This window comes from Thermobia domestica, chromosome 17 (genome assembly GCF_964235325.1).
Source record: "Thermobia domestica chromosome 17, izTheDome1.hap1.1, whole genome shotgun sequence".
Taxonomy (NCBI): Eukaryota; Metazoa; Arthropoda; class Insecta; order Zygentoma; family Lepismatidae; genus Thermobia; species Thermobia domestica.
Genome location: NC_137470.1, coordinates 8,535,473 through 8,562,109, shown reverse-complemented (window position 1 = coordinate 8,562,109; position 26,637 = coordinate 8,535,473). Strand labels below are relative to the sequence as shown.

General features: G+C 37.2%; 1 protein-coding gene across 2 annotated transcripts in view; it reads left to right on the top strand.

The window, feature by feature from the left end:
- The window catches only part of LOC145674572 (uncharacterized), a 410,151-nt gene that overhangs the window by 274,367 nt on the left and 109,147 nt on the right, over positions 1-26,637 (top strand). For both annotated transcript variants that reach the window (XM_081744760.1, XM_081744759.1), the window contains exon 2: positions 23,098-23,310. In XM_081744760.1, coding sequence (XP_081600886.1) covers positions 23,098-23,310 — 213 coding nt within the window. The remainder of the gene's footprint in view (positions 1-23,097; positions 23,311-26,637) is intronic.

The window sequence follows — 26,637 nt, the reverse complement described above, 5'->3', positions numbered from 1 at the left end:
GATGGACAATATTTTTCTTAAGGTATTTATGTATTTTGTGTTTGTACTACAGCTTCAATGTGTGCGTACCAACCGCACGAATTAATTCCTAGACCAAATATTAACAAGTGGTGTGGTAACAGTGGCGGATCTAGAAGGTAAAACAGAGGGGGCAGCCAGAACACAGACTATGATACGTATTTCGTGAGTTTACTATAAATTTTCAAAAAAAAAAAAATAAATAAATAAAGAATAGGTTAAATTATTTTTGTCACTCAAATAAGTAGAGGGCTATGCTTTCTGCCCCCGGGCTACTTCCGCCACTGTGTGGTAAATGAATGTTTTTTTCTTCGAACATTTACTCCAATTTTTTTTTTTGCCCCTTTTCTCCGTGGTTCTTTTCAGTTCGTCGTGATTAAAAGTTGATTTTTTTTAATCAATTCATTCTGTTTATACAAGCAGAAAATCATTTCAGTCATATGAGACGTTTATTTATTAATTTCTTTATGTGGTGTCTAATCCTATGTTTACTGTATCACTGCGTAGTCTTTGATATCGGTGATCTTCGATTGGATGTCCAGTGAAATACAGAGTTTTCTATGGTAATCGAGCGTCATGACGCAATGAGGCATCTACATGATTTAAAAGATAACAAAGTACGCTTTACCTAGATATAGACTCTAACATTTGTGAGATTGGCTTATCTTCCAACATATCTGAGACTTTAATTATTGGGCTTTTTGTTTTACTTATTTATTACCGAAGTTTCAAATAAAACTCTTTTACAATGGAAACATTAACGAATGAGGCAGAACTTTAATATTTAAACATGCTACAGCAATCAAGCTCCACGGGAGAGGTAATCGAACACGGAACTTCTACTTACAAAGGGAGCTCAGTGGTAGAGCGCTTACCTCTGATGCGTGGGGTCCCTGGTTTCATCCCAATCCAAGTATGTTTGTGCTGAACAACATCGTGTCCACGGGTTTTTCTACAAGTACTCCCGTTTTCTCCCACTTTTCTATACTACCAATTCTTGCATCATCATTCGCTTGCGTTAATCATCGTCTCTCTTAGCCTAAAGGGCATAATCAGGGGACGGTAAACTGAAATATTTCATTTAATTTTTTCTAGTTATAAAGAAAATGTTAATCTTTACAATCGCACTAGTAATTTAACGTTTTACATATATGTTCTGTTGAGATAATATACTAATATTAAGGTTGACCACATTTTCGGGAAAAAAGGAAAACATTTTTTCCAAAAACCGGAAAATTGGAAACGGAAGACCGAAATCTTACTCTCCATCCTAAGATAGAAAAGAATTACTCTTCAGTGACATTTTCCAGAAAACAGGAACTTATCTGCAAAATGATAAAAATGGAAACTTTCTGTAAAACGTAAGGTTTCCAGAAAAAGATAAACTGAATTTCCGAGGAAAGCGGAAAACGGAAATTTTCCGAATAGGCGAAAAATTGAGAATTTCTGGAACGGAAAAATGGAAAATGTAAAATTTTCAGAAAATCGAAAGATATGAAAAATTTCCAGAAACACAGGAGATGAAATTTTTTTGGAAAATCAGAAAACGAAAAATTTCCGGAAAAGTGGAATAGGGAAAATTTTTCAGAAGAGAAATTTCAGGAAGAGCAGACAACGGAAAATTTTTCAGAAAAGTGGAAAACGGAAAAGTACTTTTCTGGAAATGGACATCCATAATAAATAAATAGAAACAAATAGAATGAAATAACTTTTAGGACAGTGATAACAATGGAGTCTCTGAGAAAAACTCCCCCATGGGAAGAGTTTAAGTTTTTTATCCTTATGCAATACAAGATTCTAAAGTTTATCCATTAACGCACACTCAAAAAACACGAGCGAGAAATGAATCCAGTGAAGTCCAACGACTACAAATCATCATTCAAAATCAAGTCTCAAAGTATAGGCTATTCCTCACCACGCCCTTTATCCTACAAGAGAAGTGGATTACAAGAGCAAGCCACAAACTCTAATACTAGTGCAGTGGAATGAGTACATACAATCATTTAGGTTTAATTCTAACACTATAGGTAGAGATGCAAAAAAGCCGGTTTTTTGAATCGATGGTTTTTTTCACATAAAAAGCCGGCTTTTTTGGGAAAAAAACGAGAATTTTGGAAATTTTGGCTTTTTTCAACTTCATGATTTTTCTATCTAAATAGCTTTCTTATAGTATATTCTATAGTTAGATAAGAATTTCATGACCTGAATGTGATATTTCGCTCTGAAATTCACCATCAAGATGGATGGAGCACATGTTTTACGAATTAAAGCTAACATGAAGAATGTAGTATTTGAGGGTAATTTTAGAGGCTATTTAACTTTATTTTAACTTTTGAGTTATCGACATTTTTTTTTCTTCTTTAGTTTGTCATCCGTGTTTCATTTCTAAGAGCTTTTAGTACTCTAGCTTCTAGCGCAAAAGTTAAACTTGCCCGTTTTTCTATTTATCCGTCAAAGCGTACGTTTTTCAATATATCCGTCAAACCGTACTTCCACATATCTGTTATACTGTAGCTGTGAAGTGATTTAGCAATAATTTTCCGGACACAACCTTGAATACCAATTTATACAAATAATCAGTAGCGGATTTAGAAAAGTACTTTAGGAGGGGTTTTTCTGATTGTTTCGTTTCCTAAAAAGTCCTAATTTTATTTGGGAAGTGCTTGAAGTTTATGAGTACAGGCATAACTAATATTTCGTTTCGTTTATATGTTTAGCAATAATCTTCCGGATACAACTTTAAAAATCATTTTATACTGAGAATCAGTGGCGGATTTAGAAACGTATTTTGGGAAGGGTTTCTTACTAATGTTTAAGTTTTTTTAAACATTCGTAATTTTTATTTGACGGGAGCTTAAAGTTTATGAGTAAAGGCATAAATAATAGATATTTCGTTTGTTGCAGACATTCCGTAACTTTGGGGAACGGGCTTCAGTCCGAAAGACCGCCCCCCTAACCTTCGCAAAACCGTCACTGCTGGTAACACTAGTTAACAAATTTAAACTTTTTGTTTGTTACATGAGAAAAATCACCTGATCTTAAAGGAACTTTTTTGCGCTGAATTCGAATATGCACTCGGTTTCTCTCCATCACGTACAGATTTCCGTAACAGAGGGATTTTCGGGAAATTCCCTCAAAAATTTCCCTTTTTCAGATATTTTATTCCCCTAGCTCCTGTCCCCTTACATATAGTAACATAGAAATTATACCTAAGTATACCTTGATTTATATTTAATAAACCCTAAAAGTTTCGTAAAAATCGCTTTGTTCTTTCTAGAGAAATAAATATATTTGTATGTATACTGTGTGCACTGTTTATTGCACCTGATAGTAATGCTTCCAGATCTCCTGAGTTGGGGTAAAAACGATTTGCTTTATTACTACAAACTCAGACATAAAAATGAATATTTACAATAGTCAACAACACACTTGTATTGCTCTCTGTAAATTAGAAACGTGTATAAAAATAGAATGTACTTCCAACGTATATTTTTTTAAAACGTACAGTATATGTATATCTTACCTGTACATATATATACAATTCTCCAAGGTAGTTGGTATTTTAATAGGACTGCAGTGCGGTTACACGAAGTACCAATGCTTTTTATGTTTATGGGATAGCCGAGCTGATGACAAACATTATGAAGTGAAGGAATGGGAACCTAGAGTGAATTACTACCTGGAGAATGCAACGTCAAATACGCTCCTTTGGTAGATCCTAATAAGATATTACTACCGCCACTTCATATCAAGTTAGGACTTATGAAAAACTTTGTCAAAGCCATGGACACATCTGGTGAAGGTTTCAAGTATTTGCGAGATAAGTTCCCTAACCTGAGTGATGCTAAGATTTCAGCGGAGTGTTTATTGGTCCCCAAATTAGGAAATTAATGCTTGATGATAGCTTTGACAGCAAGTTAAACAGTGCTGAGCTAACTGCCTGGACAGCATTTAAGTGTGTTGTGCGCAACTTTCTGGGCAATAACAAAGCTGAGAGTTACACAGAAATCGTACAGGACATGATACAGAAATACAAAGAGTTGGGTTGTAGGATGTCTTTAAAAATCCACTTTTTGCACTCCCACCTCAGCTTCTTTCCTGCTAGCCTAGGTGCTCTCAGCGACGAACAGGGGGAAAGATTCCACCAAGATATAATGGCAATGGAGAAAAGGTACCAGGGACGATGGGATCCTTCAATGATGGGGGACTATTGTTGGGGTCTTGTTAGAGAATGCAACATTTCTTACAAAAGAAGGAAGTAGTGTACGTTTTTGTAACCCAATGGAAGTTTCATATATTGTGATAGTTTTGATTGTCTTTTCATGACCTTTTGGTACATTTGTATTATTGTTTATTGTAAATTGTCACACTTGTAAATTATATTGTATTATATTTTATATATGTGTTTGTGGTAATAAAGCAAAACGTTTTACCTCAACTTAAGAGATCTGAAAGCATTACTATAAGGTGCCATAAACAGTACACACAGTATACATACAAACATATTTATTTCTCTAGAAAGAATAAAGCGATTATTACGAAACTTGGAGGGTTTGTTAAATATGAATCAAAGTATACTTAGGTATAATTTCTATAGTAAGACTATTCATGGCTTTATAAATTATAATTTAAAATAAAGTAAAGTTTTAAGCTTTGGCCAGTGTCTCTTTTGTTAAAATAATTTCTATGTTAGTATATGCAAGGGGACAAGATCTTGGGGTGTAAAATAAACGAAAAGGGAAATTTTTGAGGGATTTTCCCGAAAATCGTACGTGATGGAGAAAAACCGAGTGCATATTCGAATTCAGCGCAAAAAGTTCCTTTAAGAACAGGCATTTCCTTTTATGTAACAAAACCTTTGTTAACTAGTGTAATTAGTAATAATAACTATTTAAAAACAATAAGAAAGGAAGTCGGCCAACTCGCAGTATACGCACTATTTCTACATTCACAGATGGAACAAAGAAAAGCTTTGTCAGAATGGTCGAATGCTGGTTGAATCCCGGACTTCCCGATAGAAGCTCAAAAGCTAATCACTCAGTCATGTTTGTTGTGCAGTTGTATTTAGCTTAACTTAAATATATTCCGTAGTCTTTTGTTTTGGGGGGGGGGGGAGGGGGAGTTCCGTAATGATATGTTGAATCCCTCTTGTTAAAAATTCAGAAAGCTTGAGGATTGGGTAAACTGTGATGGTGGTTCTATGAAACTTAACTGTAGAATTTCAAGAATATACAGAACCAAAAGCTCTAGATGTGCAGCCTTTAAGTGTATCATATAAATCTAAGTATTTCTCTTATGTTTTATTTTAATTTTATTTTGTTTCAAAAAGAGGGTATGGAATATTTTGAAGTAAAAATACTACATACTATTTTGCTAGTTATTTGTGTTCTTTAAAAAGAAGTGTTTACTTTTAGGGTTGGCTGGTTTACACCAACCTTTTTTTTTTTAATAACTGGTTTAAACCACAAAAATAAAAAGAATGAAAAATGCGAATCGTGTGAACTTCATGGTGACGTTTCCAGATATCAAACCAACTGCAATAGTTTTATTTCCCTTTCACCTTTTAATCAAGGTGTCCCATGTTCAATTCTCGGTCGACCCACAAACCTTCTTTCATGCGTAACCCAAGTAGCGGTTCGGATGTCAGTTTAAGCGAAAGTCTTCTCCTTGATAACCTCGGTATTTCGTAAGGATGTTAAGCCTAAATATACGAAACAAACCAAATTTTATATTTCTGCATGCCTAAATGCGTGTTGTTTTATAAAGAAGCCAATATTGCTTAAATATATTGATAGAAATTGGCAAAATTTTTCGATTGCCTACGTAGCTTCCAACATTAGCTTGGATTGGACTTTCAATGATATCTACGTACCGGTACTAAATTTGTAATTTAATACCTCAGTTTTAGCGTACTGATTATGGTACGTTGACCTTTACATTTTACATGCAAAGCAATAACAGGATTTTCCCGTTATTGTCTTACATTTCAAGTAATGACGGGATTTTCCCAATGGCTAGGACGAGAGATTCTCAATTTAAGAAATTTACTGACCGCACGTCTTTAAGCTTATGGGAGTTCTTCCGGCATAACCCCGCTGTTGCATAATAACATCAAGGCGAAACAAACTTATTTCTGTGAATATGTAATATAAATATATAAAGCAAAAAATCTAAGTCAAAAAAGCCTGGTTTAAACCAAAAAAGCCTGGTTTAAACATCCCCCAAAAAACGGGTTTTTGGCATTCTCAAAAACAACCACGGTTCTTGCCAACTCTGCTTACTTTTGTATATGGGATGTTAAAAAATTCTTATCATATACATTGGTTAATCCTGTGGAATTCATAATACAAAGAATGTTGAAGAAAAATTGTTTGAAATATTTTTTCGAAATTCATAGTTTATTTTCCATGTTTTATATTATTATCAGCATCAACCACTAATTAAATGATTTTGTGTGTTATAGAGAAGCGATACAAAGTCTGTTTTATCAATTTAAAGCAGTATTTTGAAAAAAGCCCAAAATTTCCCAAGCAAAAAAGCAAAGCAGAAAAAACCCAGTTTTTTTCAAAAAAGCCGGTTTTTTTCCGAGCCCTTGCATCTCTAACTATAGGTCATTCCCAACCACACCCCTTCTCCTACAAGAGAGAAGGATTAAAAAGAGCACGCCAAGCACTCTTATTCTAGTACAGTGGAAAGTGTACAGATAATCATTTAGGATTAACTCTCACATTATAGGTCATTCCCTACCACACCCTTTCTCCTACAAGGGAGGAGGATTAAGAAGAGTTCAACAAGCACTCTGATTCTAGTGCAGTGGAATGAGTAGAGATAATCATTTAGGATTAACTCTCACACTATAGGTCATTCCCCACCACACCCTTTCTCCTACAAGAAAGGTGGATTAAAAAGAACACGCCGAGAACTTTGATTCTAGTGTAGTGAAATGAGTATAGATAATCATTTAGGATTAACTCTCACACTATAGGTCATTCCACACCACACCCTCTCTCCTACAAGAGAGGCGGATTAAAACGAGCACGTAACCGACCGATTGTAGTGCAGTAGTATGGTTACAAATAATCATTTAGAACTAACTTTCACACTATAGGCCATTCCTCACCACACTTAAGTCTTCCTACAAGAGAGGAGAATTAAAGTGAGCATGCCATGGACTCTGATTCTAGTGCAGTGGAATGAGCACATATAATCATTTAGGACTAACACTTACATTATAGGTCATTCCTCACCACACTTTAATCTTCCTACAACTGAGGCGGATTAAAAAGAGCATTACACAGACTCTCATTCTAGTGCAGTAGAATGAGTACAGATAATCATTTAGAATTAACTCGCACATTATAGGTCATTCCCGACCACAATTTAATCCTCTCACAAGTGAGGAGGATTGAAAAGATCTTTCCACAGACTCTGATTCTAGTGCAGTGGAATGAGTAGAAATAATCATTTAGGATTAACTCTCAAACTATAGGTCATTACGCACCACGCCATTTCTCCTACAAGAGAGGTGGATTAAAAAGAGCACGCCAAGAACTCTGATTCTAGTGTAGTGGAATGAGTACAGATAATTATTTAGGATTAACTCTCACACTATAGGTCATTCCTCACCACACCCTTTCTACTACAAGAGAGGTGGATTAAAACGAGCACGTAACAGACCGATTGTAGTGCAGTAGTATGAGTACAAATAATCATTTAGAATTAACTTTCACACTACAGGCCATTCCTCACCACACTTAAATCTTCCTACAAGAGAGGAGAATTAAAATGAGCACGCCATAAGCGCGCCATAGACGCATGCACTTGCATTACCAACATGTATGAAAGGTTTCTTTCATCATGCATCTTGAACAGGGGTGGACTGGCTATGTAAAAAGGGCGCGGTCACATACTCTGGGAGGGCGCCGTCCATCCGAGACTTTTGCTTGTATCGAATACCCCCTCCTATTAAAAGGAAGTGCCGGGGGCTTCTCCCGGAAAATTAGTACACAAAAAACAACAAAAGATTAAGTAGTTATTGCAGTTAATCATGATAGAATTATACAAATTCAATATTTTCATAAACAAAGATACTTTGATTACTAAATATATTAATCCTATATAAATCTGCACACTTTGTAACTGAGACTACAAAAATCACACCAGTTGTTTAAATTCTTCGGCTACATTTGTTAACAGCCTAATTATAACTGAAGATTCGAGTTAAGTTTGGGGCTTATGCTATTTTTCATACTTCTGTCCTTTTAAACCTGTTTTCATCATAACATTAATTTATTTTTCATCTATTTTTAAAAACATTGATAAAAAGTATACATGAAACATTTACTACAAATTAACAAAAGTAAATTTAGAATTATATACCTACGTAGCGAAAAAAGAAATTCAAAAACAAAACTGGAAAATGAAAGTAAAGTCACTGCTTTATGCTTGAAGGAGCCTTCGAATCTCCCTGCTTTTCTCACACATTTTGTCAATAATAAAATTGTTGTCTATTTTGGTTAGAATGTCTCTTTCTGAGTTCATCAAGAACAATGATTCCAGATGTTCATCTGTAAGTCTTGAACGGAGTCTTGTTTTTATGTATCTGAGCTTTGAAAATGCTCGCTCACAGGACACTTGTGTTGCCGGTAATGTAAGGAGATACTTATAAACTTTGAATAATTCTGTGTAGAGTCTTGAGTACATATTGTACTGCAGAATCACATCGAAGGTGCACTTAAAGCAAGAAATGTACTTCACTCCATCACATTTTATAGACCTTAAATCCACAATATCGTCAGTCGGCCTCAAATATTCCTCCTCATCCTCCATGAAATCTTCAGAAAATTTGTCCTCTTCAATCAAATCTTCAATCATACGAACCTCAACAGCTTCTTGATCTTTTCTTGGTTGTCATAAGGGGATTTTGAAAACTCTTCCCACATTGACGAAAATGAAAGAAGCTTTTCTTTAAGTTTTCCCTCTTCACAATCAGGAATTAATTCAGTGATTCTTTACAGTGACAACGAAGCCAGACTTAAACTCTTGAACTTCTTAGGATCAAAACACTCTAAATCTAAGTATAAGCTTTGATTTTCAGCAAATCGTTCCTGCATGCTGTTAAAAATTTGGTCTAGAACACAGTTGAAAACGGTTACTTCAAATCTGTATTTACTGTCTTCAATTACTTCATCAGAAGCTGATTCCCCTGCCATTTTCTTTCTTTTTCTACATCTTACCTCAGGCAATTCTGTTTCTATAATAACTTGTTCTAGACTAGGAACTAGCTTCTTTCAAGTTATTTTGAGTTGAGGATATCAGGCGCCATGCTTGCACATAGTCTAAGTTTTTTGTTTGCAAGTAGTCTGATAAGGTGTGGTATGCTGAAAAATCAATAAAAACATCATAGCCACAATGATAGTCTCAAAGAAGCACAACTTTTGAATGAGAGACATTGCATCATGTCTGACTTTGGAATTGAATTCTTGCGAGTTGCCAATCACACTTAAAGCTGCTACGAGTTGCACATATAGTGGTTTTGATTTTCTTGGTCTGGCATCCTTTGAGTCGGGCGCTCAGTAATGAAAGTGTCCAAATATTTTTACAGTAGCATTGCTTTTACTTCTCCATCGAGTTATCTCAATAGCCTCAAGACGGACGCTTGGGTTTTGTTTCCAAGTACACCTCAAGTCGTTTCTGGGATTCTTTCAAAAATATCTGAATTTCCTGGAGAAGCCCAAAGAAAGATATATATATATATAAACACCCAAACTCGCCCAGAGGGCAAGGCCGTAGGCCGAGTAAAGACTGGATCTGGGGACGGAGCAGTGGGGGTGGGAGGGTTGATATATAAAAATCATCCAAAATGACCGATATTAGAGTCAAATCTATAAATTTCAGGGTCCCTAAGATCATTATAACGACATTCCTATAGCAAAAAACGGAAAGAGTGAGGCCGCAGGCCGAGCAAATACTGGGATTTGGGGCGGAGCGTGGGGTTGATAAGGGTGATATGCAAAAATCGTCCAAAATGACAGATATTAGAATCAAATCTATATATTTAGGGGTAAATCTAATATCATTAATAGCATTCCCACGCCGAAAACAGAAAGAGCAAGGCCGCAGGCCGAGCAAATACCAAGGTCTGGGGTGGAGCCCTAGCTGGCCAAAAGCTAGCAAATTTATAAAATAATTATGTATATAGTTATTTTTTAATGTGTTCAGAGAGGAAACTGCGCCTTCCCGAGGCTAAGACGAATCTTAGCCCCTCCCGAGGAGGGCGTAAAGGCACTGATGTGAGGAGGGCGCAGCGGCCATCGGGCCGGTACTTGATTATGGCCAGTCCACCCCTGATCTTGAAAGAATTTTTTGTCCACACACGTACCAACGTGCTGTCCAGCTTACTGAAAGTAGTTTGAGAAATGTGGAGGACGAGGAAACGGGTGCTTTTTCTTTCTGCAACTGCACGACCTTGGCATGCGACGGAGGAGAGAGTCACGTGATTTCTTCCGCTGTCGTGATTGGCGGACCTAAATATAAAACAGCCACCTTGCATGAACGAGCCCATACACGGTAAACATGCATGCAGAACGGCAAAAACATCAAGCATGTTTTCAGAAGATTTTGAAAACTTTCAACATGAATGAACGAGGCCATACACGATCAACTTGCCTGTGGTTTTATCATTTTTCATGCAAGTCGGGCTGTTTCTTCAGGCATGTGTTTACGTGTATGGGCCCCTATAGACTCTGATTCCAGTGCAGTGGAATGAGCACATATAATCATTTAGAACTAACTCTCACATTATAGGTCATTCCTCACCACACTTTAATCTTCCTACAACTGAGGCGGATTAAAAAGAGCATTACACAGACTCTCATTCTAGTGCAGTAGAATGAGTACAGATAATCATTTAGGATTAACTCTCACACTATAGGTCATTCCCCACCACACCCTGTCTCCTACAAGAGAAGTGGATTAAAAGAGAACATCGCAGACTCTGACTCTAGTCGAGTGGAATGAGTACAAAAAATCATTTAGCATTAAATCTTAAACTATAGGTCATTCCCCACCACACCCTTTCTCCTACAAGAGAAGTGGATTAAAAGAGAACGTCACAGACTCTGATTCTAATGCAGTGGAATGATTACAGATAATCATTTAGAATTAACTCGCACATTATAGGTCATTCCCGACCACAATTTAATCCTCCCACAAGTGAGGAGGATTGAAAAGATCTTCCCACAGACTCTGATTCTAGTGCAGTGGAATGAGTAGAAATAATCATTTAGGATTAACTCTCACAATATAGGTCATTACGCACCACACTTAAATCTTCCTACAAGAGAGGAGAATTAAAATGAGCACGCCATGGACTCTGATTCTAGTGCAGTGGAATGAGCACATATAATCATTTAGGACTAACTCTCACATTATAGGTGATTCCTCACCTCACTTTAATCTTCCTACAACTGAGGCGGATTAAAAAGAGCATTACACAGACTCTCATTCTAGTGCAGTAGAATGAGTACAGATAATCATTTAGGATTAACTCTCACACTATAGGTCATTCCCCACCACACCCTTTCTCCTACAAGAGAGATGGATTAAAAAGTCCACGCCAAGCACTCTGATTCTAGTGCAGTGGAATGAGTACAGATAATCATTTAGGATTAACTCTCACACTATAGGTCATTCCACACCACACCCTCTCTCCTACAAGAGAGGCGGATTAAAACGAGCACGTAACTGACTGATTGTAGTGCAGTACTATTAGTACAAATTATCATTTAGAACTAACTTTCACACTATAGGCCATTCCTCACCACACTTAAATCTTCCTACAAGAGAGGAGGATTAAAAAGAGCACGCCATGGACTCTGATTCTAGTGCAGTGGAATGAGCACATATAATCCTTTAGGATTAGCTCTCACATTATAGGTCATTCCTCACCAAATTTTATCCTCCTACAACAGAGGAGGATTAAAAAGAGCATGCCACAGACTCTCATTGTAGTGCAGTAGAATGAGTACAGATAATCATTTAGGATTAACTCTCAGACTATAGGTCATTCCTCACCACACACTTTCTCCTACAAGAGAAGTGGAGTAAAAAAAGAACGTCACAGACTGACTCTAATGAAGTGGAATGAGTAATCATATAGAATTAAGTCTCACATTATAGGTCATTCCCCACCGCACTCTTTCTCCTACAACAGGGGTGGATCAAAAAGAGCACGCCAAGCACTCTGATTCTAGTGCTGTGGAATGAGTACAGATAATCATTTAGGATTAACTCTCACACTATAGGTCATTCCCCACCCCACCCTTTCCCCTACAAGAGAGGCGGATTAAAAAGTCCACGCCAAGCACTCTGATTCTAGTGCAGTGGAATGAGTACAGATAATCATTTAGGATTAACTCTCACACTACAGGTCATTCCTCACCACACTTTAATACTCCTACAAAACGGAGGATTGAAAAGAGCTTGCCACAGACTCTGATTCTAGTGCAGTGGAATGAGTACAGATAATCATTTAGAACTAACTTTCACACCATAGGCCATTCCTCACCACACTTAAATCTTCCTTCAAGAGAGGAGGATTAAAAAGAGCACACCATGGACTCTGATTCTAGTGCAGTGGAATGAGGACATATAATCCTTTAGGATTATCTTTCACATTACAGGTCATTCCTCACCAAATTTTATCCTCCTACAACAGAGGAGGATTAAAACGAGCATGACACAAACTCTCATTCTAGTGCAGTAGAATGAGTACAGATAATCATTTAGAATTAACTCTCACATTATAGGTCATTCCCGACCACAAATTAATCCTCCCACAAGTGAGGAGGATTGAAAAGATCTTCCCACAGACTCTGATTCTAGTGCAGTGTAATGATTACAGATAATCATTTAGGATTAACTCTCACACTATAGGTTATTTCTCACCACACTTTAATCCTACTACAAGAGAGGAGGATTAAAAAGAGCTTGCCACAGAAGTGCTCATACTTCTACTTAACTCTCTTGGGGTAACCTTGCCTTTTTCCCAGTAGACAGAATTGAGTCTATTGAACGGGAACCTTCTTTAGTTAATTGAAATATTTAATTTAAATTAAAACATTAAGACTTCCTACTTGTGGCTGCAAGAGTTTAACCTTTAAAAGAGGTTTATTTTTAGTAAGATTATACAGTCAGCGATAGAAGAAAGTGTTTCCGTTTGATGAAATTTGTTTCGTAAATAACTTCAGAATGGAAGGACAACCTTAAGTACAGTTTTCAGTAAATCAAAAAGATTGTAATTTTCTGTATTTTTCCAGCTACACCACAATTATTCCCAAAATAAATTTTACGAAACGGAAGGAACCTTTGTCGAAGATTGTACACAAAACAAATATGATATGAAAACAGCAGAATATCTGTTAATATTATATGACTAAAGATAATTTAACTCTATTAGCTTTATAATGTTTATAAAATATCTCGTGAGTTCTTCCGACAGACGGTAATTCTGCCACATTAGTTTGCTAAGCAACGCTCTGGAATTGTTACGTTGTAAACACGTTTGAGTACAACTACCACGAAACTAAATCTATTAATGTTGGAATTCAACTGCAATATCTAATGGTCACAATCGCATACAATAACCATACCTTTCATATCACTTTCAACACGAGGAAACACAATTGTGCGGGTTGATTAAAATCGATGTAGAAGTGCCCCCTATCACATTTGTACTTCGAAACGGCGTGCAGTGATTGTGTAAGTTTCGTTCAAAGATTTGCAGCTGATTTGGTTTGTGATAGGTCACTTTTGGCGCATACAAGAAGAAATAAAGGTACTATTCTCAACGAAGGCATGACTGTCGCCGTGTTGAAGGAGATAATAATAATAATATTTTGTCAATAATTTCGAAACAATCGATTGAAGTGTGCAAACAATTACACTCTGAGAAAACTGAACTTACGATTGTTAATTTATTTCTCAGTTATTCCGGAAATACATTTTAAACTTTTTTTCTTGGAACCTTACTTCCAGATAGTTTCCATTTTATCAATAGATGAATTATACTAATCTAGTTAAACTTACATAACATTAAAACACCCAATTATTTGTTTCGTTGATTTACATTTGAGAACACAATTGGGCCGCGGTGGATCAGTGATAGAGCATTCACATCCGGTGCATGGAGTCCTTGGTTCGATCCCAGCTCGCGCCAAGTGAGCTTTGTGGTGGACAAACACCTTGCGTGTGGGTTTTCTTGGGGTTCTCTCGTTTCCTCCCACTTTCTTCATCCACCATCTCATTCATTTCTCATCATCACCATTTCCTTTAGCCTAGCCGGCATAACCGTGGGACGTAAAAATTAAAGATTTCATTGCATATTTTTTTAGGAACAATAAATGCACAACTTATGAACAGCACTTATTGTATTAGCCATACACAGTTATGTGGCAATATTTATAAAACTGAATTGACGATGAACAATATAGATATATATGACAATCTATATTTTTTAAGGTCAGTTATTGTTTTTAATCGACCAGTTGCAAAGTCCTTGCTCTTATATTATTTCATACAAAGCATGTATAGAAAAAGGTTTTCTTATAACATAGAATTAAAAATGCTCTGATAATTGGTATTTGCGAAATTTGTTCATGTTCTCAGAAAAAGAAATATGTGTCGTACGAATTTTCTCGTAAGGACTTAAAAGGTTATAACTAGTGATGAGCAAATGCAAGACCAAGAACAAGATCCAGGTGGTCTTCATCTTGGTCTTGGTATTGCACATCCAGTCTTGGTCTGGGTCTTGCACTGCAACCCCTGGTCTTGGTCATGGTCTTGCTTGCAAGAGTCTTGCAAGTCTTGCATTTAAGGAGTCTTATGCTTTTCATAGGTAAATTTTACTCTGGATATAAGGGATAACAAATTCTACAATGCGCCAATAGTAACGGAAATACAAGGTATGTTTCTAAAACTAATATGGTTTACCTTCACGTAAGTGTGATAATAGTGTACAACATAGGCGATGGTTCTTTTCTGAACGGGTACCCATGCTTCACTACTTATAAGATAAATCAAAACATTACGTAATCTTTTTTACATTTTTTTAAACAGACCCAATACTCCACTGGTTCCCAAACTGGAGAGGCTACCTCTAAAATGCATGAAAGACAATAATTAAGATGGCAAATATTACTGAAAAAACATGAATTGCAAAATTACTTTTATACTCTAAAGGCGTTAGATTTTTTTTCTTTTCAAACTCGATCATCAAATTTTTGTATTGAACAAACTTCCAATTAAATATTGAGATTTTTTAATGATTCCAATATGTACTCTATGGGGAGAATCATGGACATTACGCAATAGCGATGAGAAAATTGGAGGCTTTCGAAACGTGGGAATGGAGAAGAAACGAGAGAATAAGCTACGTTGAACAAAAAGCGAACAAAGTTGTTAGAGACAGTAGCAGTAGGGGAGAAAAGAAGACTTTTTAGATGTAATTAACAGGAGGAAGAGGAACTGCTTGGGATATTGGCTGAGGAGGAACTGTATTATGAGAGACGTGCTAGAGGGTATGGCGGAAGGAAAGAGAGGGAGGGGGCAAAGGAGACCGTACTTGAAGAAAGGTATTAAAACAGAAAATTGGTACGTCATGACGAAGAGACTAGCTGAGGACCACCGTACATCGAAGCATCTCAGTTACAGCAAGTGACCTGCCAATAATTGCAGAATTATGGACTCGACTCGAAACTCGGAGCGAATTCGAGTCTAGTCAAAGGTAATTTTCTCGAGTCGAGTTCCGAGCCGAGTCACTGTTTTGAGGTCGAGTTTCGAGTTGAGTCGAGTTTGGAAAATGGCTCGTTCGTTTAGTTCTTTTTAACTCGTTTTGAAATCATTGCCTGATTAGACTGGAAAGCGAAAGCTATTAGAAATGTAAGCAGTAATGTGAAACATTTTTAGTGTTGCTCAAGAGATGGGACACTGCTCGTATCTCGTGTTAGTCTCGATTAACAAGATGGCAATGGATTTTTATAACGAGACAGCCTCAAATGTCGTGAGCACTAACATAAGTATATACTGTAGTTCTCACCACCAAGGCTGAGACCTGCACGGTGAAAATTTTGAGCCGAAGCAGAAGCCCAACCCAGGTAGAGATGTTAACCGGCTAAGCTCGGTTCAACTGAGCGAACCTCAAGCCGGTTTGGTTGAGATGAGGCACCGACTCGGTTCAGGTGAGCCATAGTCTCGAGTCTTCTCGGTTGGGGTGAACCATCAGCTCGGTTTGTTTCGGCTCGTGTCGGTTTGGGTGGGTGAGTTGTTGGCTCGGCTCGATAAGGAATGAGCTGTGAGCCGAGTTGCTTGAGCCATTGAGAACCCTAAACCCGGACCAAGCAGTTTTGAACATGTGTGGCCGGCGCCCTATAACTTTTAACGATTTTTGGTTTGAGTCCGGATACTTGCTCCTCCTGAACTCAAATCTAGAACCTCGTGAACAATGTCCTTGCCTCCTAGACTTCATGACTACCGAGGTTAGCAGTCAATTAGCTTTTAGTATTCAGATACAAATCACCTACCTTTCATATTTATACAAGGTGTTGTTATAATAATAATAATAATAATAATAATAATAATAATAATAATAATAATAATAATAATAATAATAATATTAATAATAATAATAATATAGTACTAGTAGTAGTAGTATCATTGATAATAATTATATTGTAAGAAAGTATTTGAAACTACACACAGCATTTGGCTCGTTTTGGCTCGACTCGACTCGAAACTCGAGTCAAATTCTAGTCGAGTTGGACGAAATTTTTCGAGCCGAGTTCTCGAGTGGAGCTCAAAGATGTCTGTTTCGAGTCGAGTCGAGTTTCAATGAAAACTCGATCAAACTCGCTCGTGCCCATCCCTATGTAGAATAGCTATGATAATGATGATGATGATATGTTTAGTAATATTGGCCAAAAAAAGAGAGAGAAAAAAATTGAAATAGTAATTATAATCAAACCTCTTAATATTTTAGACTAATTTTGGTAAAAACTGAAAACGACTAAAGTGTCTATGTCTATTGTGTAAACTCAATTTATACTTTTGACCTATATTAGAAATACAAAGTAGCGGCATCAAATTCCAATTATTTGAAATAACTGTACAAAATCACTCACACTTGAGAATATGGATTATACTGGAGAACAATTAAAAAAAAAAATGTTTTCTGTTGCATGAGATTTTTCAGCTATTTCTATATGTTTTTCCCCACTGAATCGAAATCTGAAATCCGTTTCCCCGTGCATGCTATAGTTTCCATGCAATTTGAAACTTCCGTATTTTGTAAGAAGACTATCATTTATTTGTATTTTTGCACTGTTTTCAGTTAAATCTACCCTAACAACAGAACATATATTGACAATACTGATGTTTCTTCTATTCTATTATGCTTTCCAGATTATATCATGGCATCTTCAGGTAGACAGAATTGTGTAAATAAACTGACGTATTTTATTATGTATGTATGGTTGCTACACACTTCCCCGCCAAAGGTGCAATATATCACCGTTTGTTAGGCGTGCCACCAGAACGTATTTTCAAGTTTCCCTTAGCGACCCAGCTTTAAAAAATGGGCTCCTTATATTGTGTGTCATAATTGTGGGGAAATTGTACGCGATTGGACAAAATGAAAGGGTAAAGAAATGCCTTTCGGCGTTCCCATGGTTTGGCGAGAACAGAAGGACCATCTAAGTGACTGTTCAATACGAAGAGTATTGGAAAAAAAAAAAAAAAAAAAAAACTGACATTCTATTTTGTATCCGAGTATTCCTTCAGCAATTCGACCGATCCCTCACTCGGATGAACTCCAGGTTCCAATTTTTAATGGTTTTGGCTCTTCCAAAGATGAAGAAAGTGCATGGAAAAACGGCTATGGAATCCGAAGACACATCTCTCACTAACAGTCACCTATTCCTCAGCAGTTCATCCAGCCTGAGTTGTATGACAGTGCGCGATTTGGGTCTCTCCAAGAGCGCATTTGAGCTACTAGCTTCCAGATTGTGAGGGAAAAAAAATCTGTTGCATCATTAGGCACGAGCGTCATATGTCCGAAAGCGGGAAAAAGGTTTTGTAGGCTACTTTTCTTAGAACAACAACTTTGTTTACTGCTGTAATATCTCATGTCTTCTAACTGAATTAGGCGTTTCCTCTTATAGTCCAACAGAATGGAGGTTATTTATTGATAGTTCGAAGCGCAGTCTCAAGTGAGTTCTTTTGCACAACGGTAATGCTTACAGACCGGTTCCAATTGGCCACTCTCAGCATTTGCTAGAAAAAACATAACAATATTAAACTTGTGGTTGAATTACTGAAGTACGAGGAGCACAACTGGATCATTTATATTGATCTCAAAATGGTCAACTTTCTGCTTGGACAACAAAAAGGTTTCACGAAGTATCCGTGCTATTTACGTATGCGGGACAGTTGAGCTCGAGAACTGCACTAGACACAAAAAGAATGGCCTCTCCGTGACACTCTGAAAGTAGGAATACCAAACATTGTGAATGAACCAATTGTCAGCCGAGATAGGATCATCTCCAACCTCCATATCAAGTTTGGATTGATGAAACAGTTCGTGAAATCAATAAATACTGATGGTGCCTGCTTTCAGTATCTGATTTCTAAATTCCCTGCTTTGTCTTACTAGAAGATCAAAGCAGGAGTGATCGATGAATCTCAAATTCGTGTTCTTTTTCGTTTTGAGGAATTTGCCAAGAAGATGAACTACCAGGAGAAGGCAACATGGCTGTCTTTCGTTGAAATTATAATGAACTTTGTAGCAAGAAAAAAGTCGGATAACTATGAAGTGCTTGTTAAGAGAATGTTGTCGGCCTTTCGTGATCTTGGGTGCAATATGAGTGTGAAGATTCATTTTCTATACAGTCATGTTGATCCATTCCCTGAGAACATTGGGAATTGTAAAGATGAACAGGGAGAGCGTTTCTATCAAGACTTGAAGACGATGGAAGAGCGTTATCAAGGGCGATGGGACAAAAATATGTTGACAGAATATTGTTGGAGTATCAAAGGAGAGTGCCCCGTGGTTCCCCACAAGCACAAGTTTTTGCCTCAGTAGAAGGTGTTTTATCTTTTCATGATTTCATATGAGTTTTTTGTAATACTGTGTCCCGTGTCTAGATTAATATGTAATTATCAGGGAAAAGGATTTAAATATACCTCTATATTAGATATAAGAGTGTGAGTAATTACCAGAAACAAATACTTTCGTATTGGAATATATCTAATCTGTAATGCATATTTATGAAGTTTAAATTATCAATATCATCATTTTTCTAATACAAGTGGTCCTTATGTAGACGAATGTGCCATTCTCACGTAAATGCCTGAAATTTACTTTTGCACACTACTCTATTGGGTTTGTACGTAACACCACTGAAATGTGCATATTTCCAATTTTTGACGTAACTATATTCTTTAATTTTGCAAGGCTTAATATATCTGTTTGTGGATTGTATTCAGACATATACGATAATTTCTGCGTAAATACTTATGTTCATATTCATAGTGGGTGCATATGTAATGCCCGGAAACAAATGCGTTAATTTTGCATATTTCCTATATATATATATTTTTTTTTTTGCATATTGTAATGTGTTTAAACTCTTTTCTGAATTGTCTTGCCAATCTGCTTGTTTTAGCCTTATATAGAGACCATATTACCAGATTTATTAAAGCGCATTACTCCACAATACGACGAGCTCCAATTGTAAAAAGAAGTATAAATACCGCAAATCATCATTACACAGTAAAAAAACACAAAACATTGAATTGAAAAACAATTAGAGCTTACACACAAAAATGAAGTTCATATTTGAAATCAGCACATCCAAATTAGAGTAAACGAGGTGTTAGTATCAATGCAACAAAAATGTTGTTTCCCAGTGTTATTTATTGTTGTATAATGTTGTATCGTTCAATCCTCGATGTGCCGTATACCTAAGGAGGCTAAAAGTTTTATTGATAAAAAATTATTCGATCTATAAGCTTCCGTCCATGAAATCAAACTTGCGGTCACATGCACGTTTTTTTTGTCAATGTCATGAAAATGTTATTTCAACATTAATTTTATGAGAACACATTTAAAATTTCCAACAGATGCTTGAGCTTCGGAGCGAAGGCCATACCCATGTAGTCGACACCTATGGTGTACGGTATTACCAATGTTCAATACTACATTTCTCTTTAGTTTTGGGAGAAGAACACCATTAATATGTTTTGAAACGAAACGAAATATCTAGTTTAACGTCCCATGTCTATGCGCCGAGGCTAAGCTGGACGGTGATGGTGATAATGAACGAAATGGTGGAATGAAGAAAATAGGACGAAACTGAAGATCTCGAGATAACCCACGCACACGGTGTTTGTCCAACAAGAAAGCTCTCATGGTCTAAGCTGGGATCGGACCAGGAACCCCAAGCACCAGAGGTGAACGCTCTATCACTGAGCTACCGCGGCCATAACATAGTTTAGTTTACATTTCACTTATCCGCTTCTTATCGACACAACTATCCTTCGTATTTTTGCATAGTTTGCACAACCCACATGTATGCTTCCCACTTCCCGCAATAAATTCGAAGTACGCATGAAATTTACTTTTTGCGCTCGCCACTTGCGTTTTTGATTTTGCAACTTTATTCTTACACTTTACGAAAACTTTATGTATAGTACTATCATTGCTACTATCATCTTGTTGTACGAAACTACCATAATCGCTTAATGACACATCTGTTAAGTCTTTATCAGTCATTTTTTTAGAACACAACCTTGTAATCGAAGACGTTAACTTAAAAAAAAATCAATGCACTTGTGTAGAAGCCAAAAAGGATTAGGTATGTCTGTTCAGTAGTGAATGAGAAAGACTGTTTCAATTTCGCATTCAGTTCCTTACTTGCAGGGGCGACTTTAGGATTTTAATTTTGGGTAGAACCGCTCCCTCGCTTATGGATACATATACACATTTGATTGATTAATGCTAGTAAGAAATCACTTTTACAGTAGTGGTTGATGCTATTTGTTAAATAATTATCTACTTTTAGTATAAATAGTGGAAAATATATTTATTCTTTATTGTATCTTTTAGGATTTATATATTATTCAAAATTTTTGGTTAGACCGTGCCTATCTGCTAAAGCCGCCACTGCTTACTGGAGGTTTGTGGGGTTTCCTTAGCAGGCTGCCTGAAGCAACTGAAGGGTGAAAAACAAATCCCTGTTTTGCTATATTTATCCCAGGATGAGCCGACAAATTTACCAGGTCGAAGATCAAAGGTTTAAGTTTACCCCAGATAACACACGCCCGTAGAATAGTGTCTAATTTTCCGATAAGTAGTCCTCACTGTTTAAAAACGTAGGAATGCGTCGTAATCCAGCACCAGTGACACATTTTTTAGATTAGAATGACACCTATGTGGCATCAAAATGAGTAGTAACTACAGAAAACGCGAATAACCGTTTCAGAAAACGACATACTGTAGCTATATTTTACAAGGGCAGATCGACTCACACGGATTGCATAAACTATATGTACTGGGAACACATTTACTCCAGCGGCATTCTTACTGAAGCCAAGAAATTCAAGTGAAAGATGTAATAATTTTTCTCCTTCCTTTTTACATTCTATACACAAAATAATGTAGTTCCGGTACTTGTGCAAGACTCTTGCGCAAGAGTCTTGGTCTTGGTCTTGGTCTTAGTCTTGCAGGTATGGTCTTGGTCTTGGCCTTGCATCGGGATTCTTGGTCTTGGTCTTGCATGCAAGACTCTTGCAAAAAATGCAAGACCAAGACTCTTGCACTCATCACTACAGATAAGAGGGTGCCTTGAAAAATTTTGCAACTTTATGAAACTTTCTTTCATGTGTAAACGGAGTAGAGGTTATTCCGGAGATATCACAATCGTTTATTCCCTGTAAAACGGCGGTCTAACGTCATATAAAGCTGCCAAGTTGCAATTTAACATCTGGTGTTTTCATTAAGTTGTTGTGTATGCGTATATCATGATGAATTATGGAATGTATGACCAGGGTGGAGCTTGCTGTTCTTCGAGACGATGAGTTCTCGCACCACGTCACGGATACGCCCCAGTCTCCGATATCTGCGAGGCCCAATATTCAAGAGCCCAGCAACCGTAAAAGTGCCTGTTTTAACACACCGTTGATCCATTTCTTTGACACATGAAAACGTTTGTGATTCACTATTCACAAAGCTCTAGAAATGTGGGTGTGGAGAAGAATTGAGAGAATTAGTTGGATCGAGCGGAAAACGAATGAGAGGGTGTTAGAAATAGTAGGTGAGGAAAGCACAATTTTAGATATTATTAAGAAGAGGAAGAGAAGCTATTTGGGACATTGGCTAACAAGGAACTGTATCATCAGGGACGTGCTAGAAAGTATGGTGGCAGGAAAGAGAGGAAGGTGGGGAAGGAGACTACAATTGATGGACGATATCAAAACAGAAAAATAGTATCTGCAGAAGAGGTTAGCGGAAGACTGTGTAGCATGAAAGCTTCTCAGTTCCGCCAAGTGACCTGCCAATAATGGCAGAATACCTATGATAATGATGATGAAGATCAAAAAAGTGCAAATGTAACCCTTCTAAAACGTCACAATTTTCGGAGACATGTGACCATTGACACACACAATAGCCTTACTATTCTAGCCAACACATAATACTTTCGAACTACCCACAATAACTTCCCCAGAATAATCCACGCGTGGTGCTATCCAGCGATCAAATTTCCTACCAAAAAAAAAAAAAAAATGAAACCACCGTAATTATAACCTCTAAACTACAAAATCTACTTGAACACTGAAGTAAAGAGTTCGTTATATTTTTGCATTTCAAAAAATGCACAATAGTTGTCGGTAACTACAAAATGTATCTGCTAGAATTTAAATATCTGACGTTTGATTTGATGAAAAACAGTATTACGAGACCAAATTAACGTATGTCTTGGATGTTTTTCTTTGCAATCGAAATACAATGCTTTTGTTTCGTTTCAGATTTTTGGCTTGATCTACTTTGTTAAGGGCATCGAGTTCAAGTATAAGCATGGGCTTGAGATGCTGACACTGGCCGATCAGATGATTCCATACCTGTCTATTATGCTATACGCAACTCTACTCATATTTCTTCCATGGATAGCTGTTTCTGGTCCTATCACTGACGAGAGAAGGGCACCTGGAAATAGAAATAGATACATGTCACTAATCTACGTAAGTACTGTAGATATTAGAATAAATTAAATTGAGCTTGTATTTTAAAAAGTCAACAAGAGAGAGGGAGAGAGAGAGACAGAGAGGGGGGGGGGAGGGATAGTGATAGAAAAGAGCGAAATGTTACTTTTTCTGAGTCAGAAATATTTGCAGATGTCTCATGTTCTCCACTTCTGAGGAAGTGCCCTTTTATTACAATGTACATTATTTAGTCAGCTTCTGTAACTCAGAACGTGGTGGTGTAGTCTGTCAAATGTTGTAATCCTATCTGGCCGTCCAAGGTTCGTCCCCCGGTGGTGGCGAAATTTATTTTTCGATTCATCATGAGATACGATGAAGCAGTAATAGAACGCTCATCTCTAGTACAAGGGGTGCAGACTCGATATCAGGTCAAATGGATTTGAGTTGAGTTGAGTTGATTTTGAGTTTATCGTCCCGTTCAGCAGCGAGGCTATATGAGACGTGGACCTACTGATTAACGTGGAATCCGAACCACATGAACTCCCACCGGGAATCGAAACCGGGTCTCCCGCGCCAAAGGCGCGTACGCTAACCGCTTAGCCACGGAGGAGCTCTCAAATGGATTTGTGGTGGACAACATCATCCATAGTAGCAGATACAACTTGCAAACTGCTTGCTGTAAGCTTGCATTAGAAGTCGGCAAGCGTGCATCCAGCTTGATTGGAAAGCGTGCAAGAATGCCGCAAGCTGGATTCCAGTCACTATATTGCATGGAGGCAACCTTTCATTCAGTGTTACATTCAAGCTTCACGCAAGCGTTTCATGCTGGTGGCAAGTCAATAACCATTGAATGGCCAGTGATGCTATGACGCTTTGCGAAGGATCTAAAGTATCGCTTACAAATACAACAAAAAGCAGATTGTATGAAGGGATACGTTGAAAGGGCTAGCATAGAAAGCCAAAAGACAGTCACGCGCCAACTGGTCGAAAGCTTGCTTACTACTAGGGATGGCCAGAACCGGTTCCTGGTGGAACCGTTTCTCGGGTCTGGACGGATCCGGTTCTAGAAGATCCGGTTCCGGAACCGGTTTTTCGGATCCAGGTCTGGAACCGGTTTTTCGGATCCAGGTCTAGAACCGGTTTTTCGGATCCAGGTCTAGAACCGGTTTTTCGGATCCAGGTCCGGAACCGGTTCCAGAACCGGTTCTGAAAACCGGATCTTCGAGAACCGGTTCCTCGCGGAACCGGTTGCGCCGGAACCGGAACTTTGTGGCCATCCCTACTTACTACTTGGGATGTACGTGGGTTTTTTTTATGGGTTTCTCCATTTTCCTCCACATTCTCATTCCGTTAATTATTTCATGAAATTGACTTTCAATTGATCTAGAGAGATCATAGTGGCTCAGTGGGAGAGCGCTTACCTCTGGTGCTTTGATCTCTGGTTCGAACCCCGGCCAAGTAAGTTGTAATGGACAACATCGTGTCCGTGAGTTTCCTTTGAGTACTCATGGTTTCTCCCACATTGTCATTCCGCTAACTCTTCCATTATCTTTTACTTGCCTTATAATCGTCTCCCTTATCCTAAAAAAGCATAGCTTGAGACGTTAAATTGAAACAAAGATTTGACTTGTCATGACGTCATAGCTTAATATCTATACTCGTAAACGTATTTTAACAAGTTGTAAATTTTAAATCAACATACAGTAACAAACTTGCTTCTATTAGTATTCTCAATCTTTTCTGCAATACAAAGAAGTTCTTATTAATGTATTTTAGCATGACAAAATGCCCTCAGACACATAAGTAAAGTAAAATATTAAAAAGAAGAGTATTTTAATTACATTGTCTAGTTCTTGAGTCATACTCTTCTGCAGCAGTTGGTCAGGGCATTATTTATTCTTTAAAACAATATTGCTCTCCAGATATGCACTACCGACATTTTCCAAATCTTTGATGTTAAGTATGACGGGTGAAACTATTTATACTTCCGTGTACTCTTAAGTACAATTTTTATATTGTGTTACATTCAAATCCTCATAAAAGAGACTCATAAAGTGCTTTGTGTAGAGTATTGTACTGTATGGGTCAGAAACATGGACTTTACGCAAAAATAATGGAAATCGATCGAAAGATTTCGAAATGTGTGTGTGGAGAAGAATGGAAGGAATTAGCTGGGTCGTGCGGCAAATGAAAGAGAGGGTGTAAGAAATGGTAGGGGAGAAATGAACAATATTAGATATTATTAAGAAGAGGAAGAGAGTCGAGCACATGCCATAAAGCTAATTCTCTCAGAGAAAGAAACAGTTTGATTTTTTCGAATTTATGTGTAGCAGTCGAAAACAAGAGACTTATGCATATATTTTTCTCTTGTTCTGTCTGGAACAATCGTCTGAAAATAGATGAAGTTCCGTGAAAACTTTTAAGGAATTGTGCAAAATGAACACACTTTATTGGGACTCTTGGCACTATTTCTTATATAGTAGATATATATAAAGTGCATACAATTATCTTTATATTTGTTAAGCAACAGACGTTACTACTATGCTTATGTTTTCGTTTTTCTTAATGAAATCTTATTTGTAATGCGTTGCGAGAGGTTTTTAGTAACTCAAACGTAATTACTTTTTTTACTGTACTTTTGATAGTAAAGTTTTACGACATGAATTAAAACATGATAATTGTAGGCACGAATAAAAGATACAAGGATTAATGTGTAATTATTTTAATGATTTTGATTATTTGTTGTTATGTGACTTCTGTGAAGTGTTTATGTGGTGTGACATGCATGGCAGTTGATAGATTTTAATTAAGCGCATACTTGCTGGTTTTTTAATTGATGCGAATGTTTTGGAACTTGGTCACTTAGAACACCGCAGAGTACTTGATTTTAGCAGAAGCCCACAGAGATGGTTGCTGTTTAATATTGACTGTTGTTCATCCGAACTTTCACAGATATTGACGTAGAAGTTTGGAGTTTGAAGTTAAGATATAATTCCAGTCTTTAGAGTGACATAGAGACAACGCATGATTCAAAATCTAGCTATACACTATACCATTCTGGAAATATTTTAAGGTTCCTTAGTATTACTTTTGCTGAGGTTTTTACCCGAAATGCTTGTGGTTATGACATAGAGCCATGTGATTGAAAGACTGACCCAGAAAACTGGGTTTATGTAGAAATTGGAATTTGATCAGGCGATGGCAATCTGTCAATGTAAGATTTACATAATGAGGAATTTCATTATATATGTTAATCTGTCTTCAGCACATAAAACGGATTTACAGACGAGATTATACGAGGGAGGATCCGAAACTAAAGTTGCAAGGCCGATATTTCTAGAGTTTCGTCTGTTACAGAGAAATGAT